The 16,921-nt window shown below is 40.3% G+C and overlaps 1 protein-coding gene across 13 annotated transcripts in view; it reads left to right on the top strand.

The window, feature by feature from the left end:
• TLE4 (TLE family member 4, transcriptional corepressor) overlaps positions 1-16,706 on the top strand; it is a 178,103-nt gene extending 161,397 nt beyond the window's left edge. For 12 of the 13 annotated variants that reach the window (XM_053296550.1, XM_053296553.1, XM_053296556.1 and 9 more), the window contains 8 exons: positions 722-798; positions 3,348-3,597; positions 7,161-7,408; positions 9,684-9,831; positions 10,420-10,570; positions 10,818-10,894; positions 13,895-14,335; positions 15,891-16,706. In XM_053296550.1, the coding sequence (XP_053152525.1) occupies positions 722-798; positions 3,348-3,597; positions 7,161-7,408; positions 9,684-9,831; positions 10,420-10,570; positions 10,818-10,894; positions 13,895-14,002 (1,059 nt within the window). In that variant the 3' untranslated portion in view covers positions 14,003-14,335; positions 15,891-16,706. Of the gene's footprint in view, positions 1-721; positions 799-3,347; positions 3,598-7,160; positions 7,409-9,683; positions 9,832-10,419; positions 10,571-10,817; positions 10,895-13,894; positions 14,339-15,890 lie in introns of those variants that run through there. The other variant, XM_053296548.1, reaches the window with a different exon arrangement.
• Positions 16,707-16,921: the final 215 nt, after the last annotated feature.

Genomic DNA, 16,921 nt, shown 5'->3' with positions numbered 1-16,921 from the left:
CTCAGCTTATTGAAACCTACATAGGAAGCAGATGTTTGCGTGGGTTGGGAGAGGGGAGCGTATGTTCCTGAGGGTCAGGAACATCATGTGGAGACCAGATCTAACTGAGGTTCTGTGTGATTTCTGAACCAGTCCTTTGTGACTCATTCATCTCTCTCTCTCTCTCTCTCTCTCTCTCTCTCTCTCTCTCTCTCTCTCTCTCTCTTGCATGAATAATTGCATTTATTCCCCAAGGTCTCTCTCCCATGAGATTCTTTTAAAAAATATGTTCTGATGATAGGGGGGTCCCACTTTTCAGTTTCCTTATGTGTCTTTGCCCTTGAACTAAGCATAAAAGTGGCCCCTGCCAGACATATTTTCTCTTTGTGCAGTTGTACATAGTGTAGCTCTGTGTGACAACCAGGAAATTGTTGCCTTTTGCTTTCTTTATATGTCCATGATCAGAGGCAGTACACCTTGCATATCAGATGCTGGGAGCATGCCACAGGGAAAAGCTGCTGCCTCCATGCCCTGCTTTCAAGCTCCCTGAAGGCAAATGGCTGGTCACTTTGGAAGCAGAAGATTGGATTATGTGGCCTCTGATTCATCAGGCCTGCTCTTATGACTCAGAGAAGGTGCTCTGGAGTGAAGCTTGAGAATCCCTGATTTAAAGTAGAAGAAATCTAGCAGTTTCCACTAATGCCATAAACTCTCTTTTGTTCTGTTTGTGGGGAATCTTCAGGTTGGTTTTGATCCACATCATCATATGCGCGTCCCGGGTATCCCTCCGAACCTGACAGGCATTCCAGGAGGCAAACCGTGAGTGTTAAACTTACAGACTCAATCATATTATTAAGCTATTGTTCTCTTTGCTTCCTCTGCGATGCTGAATTCCATGTGTGGCAGAGGGTGGTTAATCCTTGTTTTAATCTTAAAAGCCTATTTGGCAGTTTTTCCTGTAGGTGAATATGCGCCAAAGGTATCAGATACTGGGGATAAAAGAGGGCATGGGGAAGGGGTTATCCTTCTGCAGTGGGACGTGCTGGACTAAAGTAGCTCAACTTGGCACAGGAATGCAAATTGCAAAGGACTCTCTGGTGTGCATGTCTTCTGTATGCTGCCTCTCAGTTTAAAAATAATTCCTTTGTGCACAAAAGAAGCCCTGCAATCAATTGCAGACTTTACTGGATTCCATAAACAGCATTGTGTAAAGAAAGGAGCACTGAAATGTTCTGTGATAGAAAATACTGAAAAGAATTATCGTATCATAATGTACAAATGCATTTTTGATGGAACTGACCGGAAAAGGTGACCTGCTCTAATAAGCTTGGCTCACCGAGAGGCAAGCAGAAAGAATTATTTAAATAACGTGGAGACGTTTTCATTCACATTCCTCTTCAGTGAAGAGAAAATAAAAAAATGATCCAGGGCATTATTTGTTTGTATATCTGTGGCACTACAATCCTCTTATGCAAGCAAAAGATTGCCCGATAAAGTGGCAGAGTTGTTGTGGATACTTGATCACTCTTCAATTCATGTAGGAAAAGTATTCATTCCTCTTTATTCTGCACACTTGTTTAGCTGCTCCATCCTGGATGACACTGTGTGTGTGTTCAATAAGGACAAAACTTTGTATCTCAATAGTTAGTTTGAATTTTGGGAATGGACAAGGGTAGATGAGCTAGGCCAGCCGATATTCTCTCCTACATAACGGTTAAAAGGTACAAGAACCATTTCAGTTCTTTTCCAACATGTGGTTGTCTGACGTGGTCCAATGCAAGATGGACCTCGTGGATCACCAACTAGCAGAGCATTTAAGATGAAATTGTTGATAGGTCATTCACAGTTGGCATAATTTCAGCATTCCATTTCCTGCATAGTTTCATAAAATTTGGTGGAAGTCTCTGAATTTACCTTTTTAAGGTTTGTTCTTGCCTGTTCAAGGCCATAAATGTGTCAATCGTTTACAGAGAAATAAGAATAGTTCTGCTGGATCAGGTCTAAGAAACAGCATCCTGTTTCCCATAGCCCACCAGAAGCAACTAAGAAGCCCACAAGCAATAGAGGAAGAAATGCCCCTTCTCCTGCTGTTGCTCCCCTGCAACTGGTATTTAGAGGCATCCTGCCTCTGAGCCTGGAGGTAGCCTACAGCTACCAAGACTAGTAGCCACTGATAAATTGTCCTCCATGAGTTTTTCTAGGCCCTTTTTAAAGCCATCCAAGCTGGTGGCCATCACCACATCCTGTGGCAGAGAATTCCATAGATCAGTTTTGTACTGTGTGAAAAAGTACTTCCTTTTGTTGGCCCTAAATTTCCTAGCAAAGAGTTTCATGGGAGTTTACTGGCAATCAATTTCATGAATGCTGGTTCTGGTTTTGTGAATGAAGAAGGAAATTTTTCTTTCTCTGCACCATGCATGTTTATAAATATATATTTATTAAATACATATTTATCATATGTATTTTAATCAATATGTATTTAATAGAATTCACTGTTCAGTCATGGTGCAGTATGCTCTATATAGTGCAGTAGAATTTTTCCACCAAGAAAGAATTGTGAGCTGTTTTGAGTAGGCTGTGTGTGTTTTCCCCATGGAGCGCATCTGTCACTGTGTACCCAGATTCATGGGTACTGCTTCCATGAATCTGCTAGCCCCCTGTTCTGTTAGCCATATATTTCCATATAATGTGCTCCAGCTATGTCTTTCATAAAGTTGTGTTCAGTGACAGACGTGCTCCACTCCAGCACATTGCATCTTGAAACAAAACAATTTTGAACACTGAAGTGCTCTCCCTAGCAGAGCATTAAAGATGAAGTTGTTGATAGGTTATTCACAGGTGGCATAACCGGCAGTCATATAACATGTTGTTCCTGGTGAGACTTAACTGTTGCCAAGTCAGTTAAGCATTTATTGATCTGCCATTTTGGAAGTTGCTGCTGAAAAAAATGTAACTCCTTAGTATCTATACCCAACAGCAGGTGAAGGGCAAGGAAATCCAGCATCACGCTAGAGCTTTAGTTCAATAATAATATATTTCATAAATGGTGCTTTAGTATCAATGTTGTTGCTAAATTAACATTGGCCAATGTGTACATTCTGGATAAGTCTTCCTGAACTCCATCTTAGGATTCTTATAAACTGCAGGCTCTCTGCTCTGCTATTATGTCCAGTTTATCTCTCTCTACCTCTTCTTGCTTTGCAATCCAGCCTGATAAAGAGTTTGGTAGAACTTAAAAGCTTTCTGCTCAATACTGTGCCATTTTGGCTGGTCCTAATAAATGTTTTGCCAGACTGGCTTTTGGAGTCTGAATCTACAATGTCTTTTTTTTTTTTTTTTACAACATGTGTACTCTTGTCTTTCCATAGAGCATACTCCTTTCATGTAAGTGCTGATGGTCAAATGCAACCTGTACCTTTCCCTCCCGATGCCCTCATTGGGCCAGGAATCCCACGTCATGCTCGGCAGATTAACACCCTGAACCATGGGGAAGTGGTATGTGCAGTTACTATCAGTAACCCTACAAGGCATGTGTACACTGGTGGAAAAGGATGCGTCAAGGTCTGGGATATCAGCCATCCAGGGAACAAAAGCCCTGTTTCTCAGCTAGATTGTCTGGTGAGTAAAGAGACTTGACCAGAGACAGTAAGGATAGTGAAAGGCACTTTAGAGGATGCCCAGTCAGTGTAATACTGATATGATAACCTCAGAAGAACATAGTTATCAGTTCGTGATTATGGCAGCTCTAAATTACTCCACTACTCTTGAGTTTCGATGTATTAAAGTTGAGCTAAAACCATTTACTAAATCTTACTAATGGCTTCATTCATTAATCACATGTTTTAACTGGGTTTCAAGGAGATATGTCTTTTTGTGATGAAGATTTTGGTGTTGATGACATATCTTTTGTGTATCTCCATTTAAACAAATGTGCTTAAGAAGATTCTTCCCAAGGGGGCAAAAGTAGTTCAGCCTTGATATTTAGTCAAGAGAAATTTGTCATTAGAAATCTTTAAATTATTACCTGAATCAAAAATCTGTAATAGTTACCTTTATTTATTGGCTTAAAGGCAAGCCAAGTACATTACAAAGGTTGTAATTGATCTGAGCCATTTGAATGTGTGATGATTGAGTTCCATTAACCTAAAAGAGGCTGTGTTGACTTAAATTTCCTGGCTTAACTGGTTTGACAATCCTTCTACTAATGCTCTGAATTTATTTATTTATTTATTCATTCATTCAATCAGTCATATTTTTATACCACCTGATATGTAAATCTCTAGGCACTGTACAAATTTTAATATTAAAAATCACAAGTTAAAACACAATAAACACAGTGTATAAAACAAATATATGAAACAAATTATTAAAATTATAATTAGAAGCTTGTGAGAACAGGAGAGTCTTAAGGGTCTTCCTGAAACCAGAGGAGGAGATGCTCTTATTTCAGCAGGAAGCATATTCCAAAGCCCTGGGGCAGCCACAGAGAAAGCTTGGTCCTGAGTCGCCACCAGACAAGCCGGTGGCAACCATAACCAGAAGATCATAAAAGGTGGGAGGGTTCATGACAAAGGAGGCACTCTCTTAAATTGCCTGGACCTAAGCCATTACGGGCTTTGTAGATAATAACTGGCACTTTGTATTTCACTCGGAAACATATCAGCAACCAGTGTAGTTCTTTCAAAACCAGTATTATATGGTCCCTTCGTGTTATCTCAGAGACCAGTCTGGCTGCCGCATTCTGTACCAATTGTAGGTACAAAGGCAGCCCTACATAGAGAGCATTACAGTAGTCAAGCCTGGAAGTTACCAGCATATGTACCACCATTTTAAGGTCATTCACCTCTAGAAATGGACGTAGCTGATGTATCAGCTGAAGCTGATAAAAAGCACTTCTGGCCACTGCCTCAGCCTGAGAAACCAGGGAGAGCTTCAGGTCCAGGAGCACTCCCAAGCTTACATACTTGATCTTTCAGGGGGAGTATAACCCCATCCAGAACAGGCAGATCTAAACCATCTCTTGCATCCCAGCCCCCCACAGTCAGTACTTCCGTCTTATTTGGATTCAACCACAGTTTGTTATCCTTCATCCAACCCATTACTGCCTCCAAGCAGGCATTTAGGGAAGATATGCCACTTCCTGATGAGGTTGACATGGGGAAGTAAATCTGGATGTCATCAGCATATTGATAGCACCCAGCATCAAACCTCCTGATGGTCTCTCCCAGCGGTTTCATGTTGATGTTAAAGAGCATTGGAGATAGTATGGAGCTTTGTAGAACTCCATACTTCAGTTCTTGCTTTGCAGAGCAACAGTCTCCAAGTGACACCATCTGGAAACTACCAGAGAGGTAGGAGCAGAACCACTGTAAAACAGTGTCACCCAGTCCTACCTTCCTCAGCTGGTCCAGAAGGGACCATTTAGTATGTTTCTGGGAGCCAGTACTATGTTGTGAGATTACTTTGCAATATCCCAAAATCTGAATAATAGTAGGGCTATTTTCAGGACAAAATGAGAGGAAAGACCTACAGCAGTAGTCCACATTCTCTGTGTAGTCATGTATGTATGTATGATGACGCTGACGTGAAACATTTATATAGGCCTTTGGGGTATTCAAAGCACTGGCATATATTCTCAGAGTTAATGTAGACATTACACTTGACACAGATATATGAGCAAATGTGATAATAAAGGTGGCTTGTCACCACATCTCCATTTTTAAAGATACATCATTGTATAGCTGAGGAAGGCATTCTGTGGGATTTCTTCCTCCTTTCTTTTTATGATAGTCCATGATGTATAACTTGTTGTTTAGAGACACGTTTTGTAGACTTTCCTTTCCTTTTCCAAAATGGCATCATTGCACATACTGCTCAGATGGGCAAAAGACACCATACAGACTCAATGTCTATATAGTCTCCACAAGACCAGCAATTCTAGCAGCTGCAGAAACTGCTCCGGCAGACTAATGAAATCTGCCCAAGTTAGTGCCCCATGTGATCATAATGATAATCTGAATGCTATGAGAGAACTGAACATGCCAGCTGAACATGGAATCCATGATGTGGATCAATAAGCCTGAACATGGAATCCATGAAGTACATCAATATGCCTCTTGCATGTATTATATCTTACAAAGTCAAAAACTTTGCATAAAGAGATCAGAAATTATGAGGTTGAAGTAGTGCCTTGGTTGGCTATCAGTCATCCTCATGATGAGTGTGTAAGGTGGGTCAGTAGTATAACCATATTGGAAATAAGGATTCTTAGGCAAAGTGTTAGCTGCTTCTCTAAAACTGATAGTCAGTTCATGGCAGAGGTAATATTTGAACCTGGTCCTTTTTGGTCCGCACTACCTGGTCCCTTAGCCGCTGCTATCCTGTGCTGTTAGAAATTTATTGTTCTGTCACCTTCTAGCAACAAACATGTGTATCTAGTGTTGTCCTTTTCTCTTAGTGTGTGACAAAGTAAAAATCTCCCTGAAGGTATTATATTGGAGCATGCTATTTGCTTGGGCATGCTAACCAGAACTGCCATTGCTATTAGCTTTCCCTTTGTCATTTCCTCATTAATGATGAGTTGTTGTGCTGCTAAATCAAAATGCTACAGCACTCCATCAGTAGGTAACGAAACACTGTAAAATGAAGATACTTGCCAGCTCTCTCTCACTGAGTGTACAGATTTTCCTTACTCCTTGGCAATGCCAGCAGATTTTGCAAAAGGATTGTCTACTGAGAATTGTACTAGTCTCCTTCAAGGGGTAAAAAAGAGACAAAAAAGTTTCTTTCTTTCTTTCTTTCTTTCTTTCTTTCTTTATTTATTTATTTATTTATTTATTTATTTATTTATTTATTTATTTATTTATTTATTTATTTGCTGTAGCCATCCACATAAGCATTCAAATACATGATCTCTGAACTGTTTGGGGTTGAGTGCGGGGCTGTGCATTTTGATGCTAATTAAGATTAAATATCTCTCACTACTGAATTTTGTAGATCAAGTTTAAGTACTTCCCTAATGTCGTGTAATTTTCTGGCATTAATCCACTTTATCATTGTCATAAGTATAAATGGCTCATTAAAACCAAGAGGGAATACAATACTTTTATGGATTTGTGCTCTCGTATTAATGCTGTTTTCCTTTCCTCATGAGTAATCTCTTGATGGCTTCTGTCTCCCAGAACAGAGATAACTACATCCGCTCCTGCAGATTGCTCCCAGACGGCCGCACCCTGATCGTCGGTGGGGAAGCCAGCACATTATCCATTTGGGACTTGGCAGCTCCAACTCCACGTATCAAAGCAGAGCTGACATCCTCCGCTCCTGCCTGCTATGCTCTAGCAATCAGCCCCGATTCCAAGGTCTGCTTCTCCTGCTGCAGTGACGGGAACATTGCAGTGTGGGATCTGCACAACCAGACTCTTGTCAGGTAGGTCAAGGAGGCTGGATTGTCAGGTTATGAGCAGATTTGTTATCCAGTCTGTCTTTGTCCTGGTAGCATCAGATCACTGGAGCCATATCAAATGATGCAGCTCTAAGCCTGAAGGGCTTGCTATAAAAAAACCAAAAAATCTCAAGCCTATTTGTTTGCACATTTTCAGAATCTTTCTTCCATGAGTTATCGTTTATACAGTTGCATCTTTGGGTCAAGGAAGTCCAGAAGCCTGTTACAAGACTGGAATCTTCCTTTCCCATGCTGTCAAGGGAGCAGTTCCAAAGCAGTTGCAATTTGCAAAGCAGGAACTACTGCAGATGCCCCAACTTCATACTGGGCCAAGGGTGTGTGGGGTGTGTGTGTTTTGAAGATGAAGAACTCGATTTGTGGTTAGTGCAAGAAAGGGGGCCATGGCTGGAAAGATCCCCAGTATCTCTCAACCTGCTTGCTTGCTTGCTTGCTTGCTTGCTTGCTTGCTTGCTTGCTTGCTTGCTTGCTGTAGACTTTACAGGGAACTGAGAAGAACTGTTTGTATGCATTAGTGACTGATGATAGATGTAGATGATGAAGTTGATAATTTACAGCCAGATTGTGTGGGCATGTATACTTGCTTTCCAGTGGCTCCTAAAGAGTGCTACCACAACTGCCAGCCATCGTTCTTACTATGTTCTTATCCATTTTTCCTTTTGTTCTGCCCTCATTGTCACATTGTGGACCCTTTCATGAGAAAAGGAACATTTTTTTTTAATGTATAAATGTAATTTGCTCTTGAGAGATGAGTCTAATTAGATTCAGATAAGAATCCAAACACCCCTAAACTGGGTGGTATTGTGTGTGTTGCTGTACACTTCACTGGATAGGAAAACTGAACTGATACTTGTCTAGGCAGTCTGAAAGAGTAATCATACATGAAAACATAGGGTTGGCTAGTGATCCTGTTCAGACTGTTCTGCATCGCTGTTCTTTCAAAAGATGGCAAATCTAGGATAATGTTCTACATTCATGCTTTTAAGGAAGATAGTTGCAATATCAAGGCATGTGTACTGAGCTGCTAATGTCAGTTCTTTTTGTTGACAATCAGTTTGATCTGTAAAATCATAGTAGTCAAAATTGTAGTAAGAGTGTTGCTTTCATGGAATTTAAAAAAAAAAGTGGGGGGGAGAGACAAGAGATAAAATTAGTTTACTGGACTGACTAGCATTTAGAATGCTGAAAATGTGAGCACATGGCACACAATACAAGCATATTAGTCTGCTAATTTAGTGAAACAGAAGGTTCTCTAAGAGCATTCTTTTAGAACTCTGGCTGACATTCTAACTAACAAAGCGTGTGTATTAGGATATCTGTGGGGACATGATGGGGCCCACATCATGGCAACCCAATTCTCCTCCACACATGCTGTTGTGGCCATGGAGGAAGCTTCCCAGCATTGCTTGCACTCCAGAAGGGCATCACTGACCATTGTTGAGGGTCACAGGAAACACATCAGAGCTGGGAAGTTTTATCCTCTGGGAAGTTTCATCCGCTCTATAGGAGGATTGCTGGTCTTGTGGTAGCAAGCATGAATTGTCCCCTTTGCTAAACAGGATCGACCCTGGTTTGCATTTGAATGGGGGGCTACATGTGAGCACTGTAAAATAATTCCCTTAGGGGATGGGGCGGCTCTGGGAAGAGCACTTGCATGCAGAAGATTCCTAGTTCCCTCCTTGGAATCTCCAAGGTAGGGCTCAGGGAGACTCCTGTCTGCAGCCTAGGAGAAGCTGCTGCCAGTCTGTGTGGACAGTACTGAGCTCGATGGACCAATGGTTTGACTCAGTAGATGGCAGCTTCCAATGTTCCACAACAGTTCACATAGACGAGAACTAGGTGAGCTGAGCACAGGCCTCTGTCACATCCCCACAGAGCCTCTCAATGTATGCACTTCATTAATTAGGGTTTCAAACACTAAACTTTATCAGATTAACATCATAACCTCAGACACTGAACTTTATCAGATTAACATCATAACCTTTCAACTCTCTTTAATCTTATGTTTTGACCCTATATGCCTGTTCACTGCAATCCAGAAGCTTACTTCCAGGATTGTGAATATAAACTGATACTCTAAAAGGCATGCTTGCGTCTGCTGCAAGTCTTGATTTCAGGACACATTCAGCTCTTAAAAAGTGGCACTGAAGTAGTTTAAGTTCCTGGCTCAAGGCAGATTTCTTTCTGAAGTGATGGTGCTTCTGCCTTGCTTTACTGTTGTTCTAATTTGACACACTTCCAGGCAATTCCAAGGCCACACAGATGGAGCCAGCTGCATTGACATTTCAAACGATGGCACCAAGCTCTGGACAGGAGGCCTGGACAACACAGTGAGATCCTGGGACCTCAGGGAAGGGAGACAGCTGCAGCAGCATGACTTCACATCACAGGTGCTCTCCTACTAGAATCCTTGATACATTAAAGTTGTCTTTATTAGTTTTTATCGAAAGATCAGGGTATCTTTAAAGCAAGTATGAAAACCAGCCACAGAAGAATATTTTCTTTTGTCTTCTGTACTGGTTTTAATAAGGTAGGGAAATATATATATATATTTCCTCCCAGCATCACAGCCTTGGGTTGACACCAAATCTCCTTCATCTAAGGAGCAGCAGAGCCTTATTAATATAGCACAATTGCCAGACTGAAGGGCTCCTGTAAGCAATCAGTTGTCCTTTCGGTAGATCTTCTTTCAAGATAATCTCTATGAATATATTACTTCAGCCCATCTCAGACATAACTCTTAGATCTTGATTAATGCTGGATGTTAAACAGCGTTAATTGAGTTTTGTTTATATGAGCTGCTCTGCCTTGATCTACTGTAATAATTTAATTAGCATCTTAAAAAAACCAACCTGTGTGGTAAGCCAAAGTGTGTTTCATGTCTTCTGAACAGTAATAATCGTATCACCAAGATGAACTCTTAAAAAATATCTGAAGTCTTCATTTAGCCATCAACTTGTGTGCTATTTTAATTCCAGATCTTCTCATTGGGCTATTGCCCAACCGGAGAATGGTTGGCAGTAGGAATGGAGAACAGCAACGTTGAGGTGCTGCATGTCACTAAACCAGACAAGTATCAATTACATCTACATGAGAGTTGTGTGTTGTCCCTGAAATTCGCTCACTGTGGTAAGAAACTTAACTATATGTTGGTATAATGGGGGAATCAAATAGTGTTTAATTTTACATGTATGATTTAATTTAACTGTCTCTCTCTCTCTTCTCTCTTCTCTCTTCTCTCTTCTAAGCATCCTGGGGCAGATGATTCTTTTGAAAAGGGATGATGGGGGAGGATAGATATATTTTGCTGATGTATAAATTAATCACTTTTTACCTCCTAATTGTTATATATTAAAAAAACCACCCTTGATTTCAGGCAAATGGTTTGTAAGCACTGGAAAAGATAATCTTCTGAATGCATGGAGAACACCTTATGGAGCCAGTATATTCCAGGTAAAATTCGTAAGAGCCCAAAGCTCATTTCATCCACAACCATCTCTCAATGCACACCTAAAATTAGGTTGGTCCATCCATCAATACTTCTTCATGCAGATAAACCTGTGAAATCTAGGCCGCTGTGTATCACAGGAATAGAGCAATTGCAGTGCAGAAAAGTAGTACAAGCTCTGCTTAGTAGAGGTGCGTACAGAACCAGTTTGGTTCGAATCTGAACCAGATTCAAACCAACCCAGTCTGGGTCTGGCCAAACTGGGTCTGGTTCAGCCATCGAACTGAGCCAAACCAGTTTGCAGACCAGTTCAGGGAATATACTTGTAAAGGGGAATCCAGTGAGGATTCTCCTTTATAAGTACAGGGGGTGGGGGACCCTTCAGGAGGTAAGGGGCAGCCAGGCAGGAGCAGCAAGAGATGTAAAGAGCGGCTTAACCAGCATGGCTGCCTGTGCCACCCCATCTGCCCCATGTGTGCTCCTCCCTCCTTTTACCAGGCTGGCAGTGGGCAGCTTTACCATGTGCGGAGGCTAGAACCGACCCATCGCCAAGCCAGCAGCTTGGTAAATGGATGGGGAGCATGCTTTGGGTGGCAAGTGGCGGTGCCAGAAGTGTAAGAAGCTCTTTACATTTCTTGTTGCACTCCCCACCCAACCACCCCTTACCATGCAGATTGAACTGCCCTGGTTCGGTCCGCAACCAAAACTTCGAACCAGCCCCGGTTCGAGGTGAACTGTTTCACTGCTTGGGTAGTTTTCCATTTTGGGTGGTAATGTGTTGGCTATTTCCCAATCCACCATAAGCTTTAGTTTTCAAGTACATGTTGTCATGTTTATCTTAAACATTTGTGAATAAGATAATTGCATTTTTGTTATGTTTTATTAGTCATAACTGGGCCCACATCATATAATACAGTGCTTTGAAGGGAAACTTTCTGTGAACTTTGCTAAAACCACTTTTCTCTCAAACAGAAGAACAGAAACTGACAAGTTTTGTTGTTGCTGGATACTTTACTTGATTCTCTTGCGTCTGCCTTTCAAATCACTAGTAAACCACATCTTTCTAAAATACAGTGAAGCATGTATGCATACATTCATGGCTTGGTATTCCTCAATATGAAATTAAATTGACATTAAAGTGAGTGTCAAAACTGTGGGAGGGGTTCTACTATAGTGTCAGCTTAGCAGATAGACTAACCATCTGATTGGCTGGGAAGCTTGTGAAAAATCAGAGATGACCAACAGCTACCTTGGCAAGTGATTGTTTTACATCTTTAAAGCTTGATTGTTGTAACAGTTAACAAAATTGGCTCTCAGGAGTGTTACAATATTTCACCTTTGAGGATCTTTGTAGAATATTTCAAAAGTCCTCCGAATCCTCCAGTTGGATTGAATCTGTTGCCCATTTCAACCTTAGAATCACTAACCAGGAGTACTAATGTTGCTCAGTCCTTTTCTTGTTTCCATAAAAATCTGGCTGGAAATGATAGCTGACATGATATGCAACACGATACCAGTGTTACTTATCAACTGTCACTGCTGAGTACATAAAAGTCAACCCCAGTGGCACAGCTACTTAAAACAATGCATGCACTCTTGCACAATAGAACATGCATTGGAAAGTTGCATAACAGCACTTGGACTGCCAGCAGTCCACTGATCGGTTACACTGCTGTTGCTTTGCTCATCATGTCGGCCAACATTTGTAGAACAAAAAACATTCTTTCGGCTTAAGTACACTTTTTAAAAAAAGAACAAGAAGAAGGAACGTGTATCTCTAAAAAAGTCAGAAGAAGCAATAAAAATAATGGGGCCACTTATAAGGCAGTGCAATTTGTGGGTGCTCTTATTTGGTGGTACTTCATGGCCTCTCAGCAGCCTCACATTGGGAACTACATAAGCTAGCTGTGGAACTTCCAAAAGCTTCTCTGAGGAATTCTGTAATCCCTCCTTGGGTAGAGATATTCTCCCATCCTTTACTGAATGCCAAAGGAGAGCATGTTACCTTCCCCAGCCCCAGTTCTCATTTTGTTGCAGTAGAATGAAGTAAAGTCTATCCAGCAGTTATCTTCAGTGTTGCTGCCAGGAGCACACCTTATATGCCCACTTTCGGTTTTTCATGTTTGGTATAATAGCACACCTTCATTAGCAATGCAGCCTTTTTTCAGGAACCAGGTGGTCAGATAGTAGTTGAGTGACATGATCACCCAGTCTTGTTTCTTTTCACTATGGTTCTTAAATATATACAATGCAAAACCAGATCCGAGGAGTTCTACATTGGACCAGCCTATGGCTGGTTTTGGTGATAGAAGTATACAGTTCTTCCATGTGTATTTAAACCAACAATCCCATTCATTCTCTCATCTCAAATCATCTGCTTTAGGGTCAGTTTTGCCCAGTTGGTTACTATGTGGCAATACATTGGCTGACTTCCCAAGCAGCAAATCTGATGTGTAGCAATGATATGTGTGCGCTTCAGGGAACAGGTTATTTTCGTTGATCTCCCCTTTGCTCTGAAGCCACCTGTGACAACCCTCAGGGATAGGGACCTCAGGGATAGGGACCTTCGGAAGTCACAGTCAACTTCATAGGGAAGAGCAGACCAACAAAAAATTGCCTCTCTCTCAAAGTGCATGCTGCACATTTGCTACACCAGCATGTCATGCTGGATGTCAGGCATAATCTTTCTTGTGTTTTGCTTAACCACTCAAGGAATTAATGGGAGGCTCCAAGTAGAAAATTGCTTTTGTATAACTATGGTTTTTGCTAACCTGAGTTTTAATCTCTAAATAAGGGTCTATCGTATATAAACAATAAAATGGTCAGTGTCTCAAGTCTGCAGAGCTGAGTGGGCTTCATAGATGCAGAGACAATATCATGATTATAGTTAGCAAAAATATATAGACACACCATCCTGAATTGTGTTGTAGGTTTTAACATTGTGTCCAGTTAATACAAATAATGATTAACTCTTTCCTCCCCTCCTTGTCTTTTTGTAATTCTAGTCCAAAGAGTCGTCTTCTGTGCTTAGCTGTGATATCTCTGTGGATGACAAATATATTGTCACTGGTTCTGGAGACAAGAAGGCTACAGTTTATGAAGTTATTTATTAGAGACAAATCTGAATGAAAACCGTACTCCTCCTTGTAGCACTTTGCTGTATATTACATTTTTTTTCCTCCTCCTCAAACTGAGGACTGAAAATATTCATCACAAGCGTGGAATTTCCCCACCAAATTTGCTATTTAATAGCAAGCATTCATTAAGAACTTGTAATACCAAATCTCCAGCTATCTACTTGGAAGAAGATGGAATAAGCATACTTAACAGGGAACTGACTCTTTGAATTATGTATCATAATTGTAATGTATTTATTTTGTTTAAAGAAATCTTTCTAACAAGGAACTGACTAAATAAAGTAGTCTGCTTCTGCCTTGGATTTAAAGGTGCGTTGCATTCTTGATGTTTATATTGTTTGAGTGGGTGGGTGGTTATTGGAAAAGAAGAAAAATTACCATTTATCACTAAGAGCGCACATCAGTTACTACTCTTGGCAAACTCTGATCATTATTTGTTCTGTGCTCCTTTTTTCTTCAAATAATGAAATGTTATAAGATGCAATGGTCTAATTTGGATAGACTTCTAGGCTACAAATGGTAAAGGAGCAGGACCTTGCTTGCCTCCCCTTCCTGGCTCACCTGTCCCACCTCTGATTTTTCTAGACATCCATAGTTTACCATAATCTTTGAAATATATATATATATATATATATATATATATATATATATATATATATATATATATATATATATATATATATATAGTCTGCTGGTATGACTGGCTCACACAGACATTTTCCAGACTGCGAGAGATGGGGCCTTAGATCCATGGTGGACCATCTGCTTTGAATCCAGAAGGTCTCAGGTTCAATCCCTGGAATCTCCAGGTAAATCTGGAAAAGACTTGGAGAGCCACTGCCAGTCAGTATAAACAATACTGAACTGGATGGACCAATTGTCTGACCCAATTTAAGGCACCTTCTTGTGTTCCTTGCTATGTAGGCTAACAACTGTGCAAGTCAGGCCTAGCTGTGTTAAATTGTATCTGCATAGGTTGTATACAAATGTTATGCCTATGTGTGAACATAAGTAGGCCCAATTTCAAGACACCAGATCCAGTAGGTAGATGCAATCCAGATCCCCAACCTTCCATAGCTTCCACCCTCCTAAAGGTGTCTCCAACTCAGGCCACTGTGTTGCTGTTTTTAATGGGGATTGTCCTTTTTTGGCTTTCCTTGTCTTGATGTCCTTTCCTTATCTTGATGCACCCTTGTACAAGCTAGGCTTAAGATGGTTGGAAATTTGAAAGGAAACAAATGAATACTATAATCATTTGTGTCCATTGGCAAATGCATAGATGCTTCATTGAGGGCTCCTGTTGTAATAATTATTTATTAAATAATAACTATTTCATAATTATTAAGAAACAATGACATTTTTGAATGAACTTCGAGGGAAGTGGGGGCTATGCACAATGTGATGGTGGGATGGAGAGTGAGTGTTTGCTTGCCCTACCTACCAGGCACTCTGTTTTGGGGTGAATCCAATAATAAACAGCAAGCTTAGTAGACTTCTACCATATTTAGCTGAATTCAGGATTATTCTGAATTTGAGATGACCTCCTTTAAAAAAAATTCAGGTTACTTGCAGGTTATACCTGTATTCGGCAAAAAGTAAGAAGCCCCCCCACATTTCTAATATCAGCATCAAAGAACTTGTAAAAACCTAGTCTTGGATTGATATAAATATATTAAATAACTTTGAGAACAAATGTATCTAATGTTGCAAAACCCATGCCAAAAATGAGTGCTCTCAACATCTGTAATATTCAGTTGGTTTGCAATGTTTTGTAAACATTGCTGTGCACAATGCTATGCTTTTTTAGACCTTTAAAGTATGTGGCTCAGTATTTTTAATATCACTTATCTTTTGTGTGTTTCAGAGAGAAGTACAATAACATGTCTCAAAGCATAACCTTCATCCCTTCTGGACACTTTTGCCACATTTCTTTGAAAAGGGAGATGTGCGTCTTTGGGCAATTTTGTAGTTACAAAGGTTACAGAAAAATATTTGATATATTCATTGGAAATGGCACTGAGAAGGGAATGGATTCCTACAAGTGTACAAACTATAAAAGCGGGGACCTCATAGGTAGGATTTAGAAGAGCACTCATTCTGAAGTGCGAAACAGAATGGATTTTCACTCGGGAGAAGGACTTGCTTTATTTACCACCAGTTCTATCCAAGTCTTAGTTGAACGTCCCTGAAACGGACGCAGGCTGAGCCATTGTGCCAGAAACATTGTGTTATCTTTTTATGTTGTTGTTGTTGCTGTTAAACTATGACCTGTGACATTTTTTTTTGAATGCTTTTAAAAAAAAAATCTTTAAGTCTGTGGATCTGCTGATGTACAGTGCCTTTGCTGCTATGGATCAAAATCAAAAGAACTGTGTAGATAAACCTTTATTGTGTAAGTAGAAAATTACTTAATTTCATACTAGAAATGGGTTAATGCTGCAAGTTGAAATGGACTGTTCATTGAAGTTCCAAATGTGGTAGCAAAAAAAATTGTGTTAAGTGCTCAGTGTTTGATGTCATTAACAGTTTCGTAATACTCTACAGTGTAGAAAGATTTTGATACTAAACTGTGTCATTGTACATAGTTCTAATGCATTGTATTGACCACAAGTACTTCTATAATGGTAGATTATTGTTTGTGCATTCAAACTTTTAAGCATTAAACATAAGTAACTTGTAAGACATGGTTTTCCTAATTATTTCCCCTGTCCTTTTTGCATTGCAAAATGAAAGCAGCTGACAGGAGTGAATTTTTTAAAAATTAAACATTCAAAATGTATGTTTTACAGACACTTCTCATCCATATGTGTGTCTCAAGTAGCCTTAACAGCAGCACTGTATGATAATATTAAAGTGCTGTGTTTGCCAACTTCTTGGGCATTGGTGCCAGGTAAG

This window comes from Hemicordylus capensis, chromosome 2, assembly GCF_027244095.1.
Source record: "Hemicordylus capensis ecotype Gifberg chromosome 2, rHemCap1.1.pri, whole genome shotgun sequence".
Lineage (NCBI taxonomy): Eukaryota > Metazoa > Chordata > Lepidosauria > Squamata > Cordylidae > Hemicordylus > Hemicordylus capensis.
This window is presented reverse-complemented; position numbering and strand designations above follow the sequence as displayed.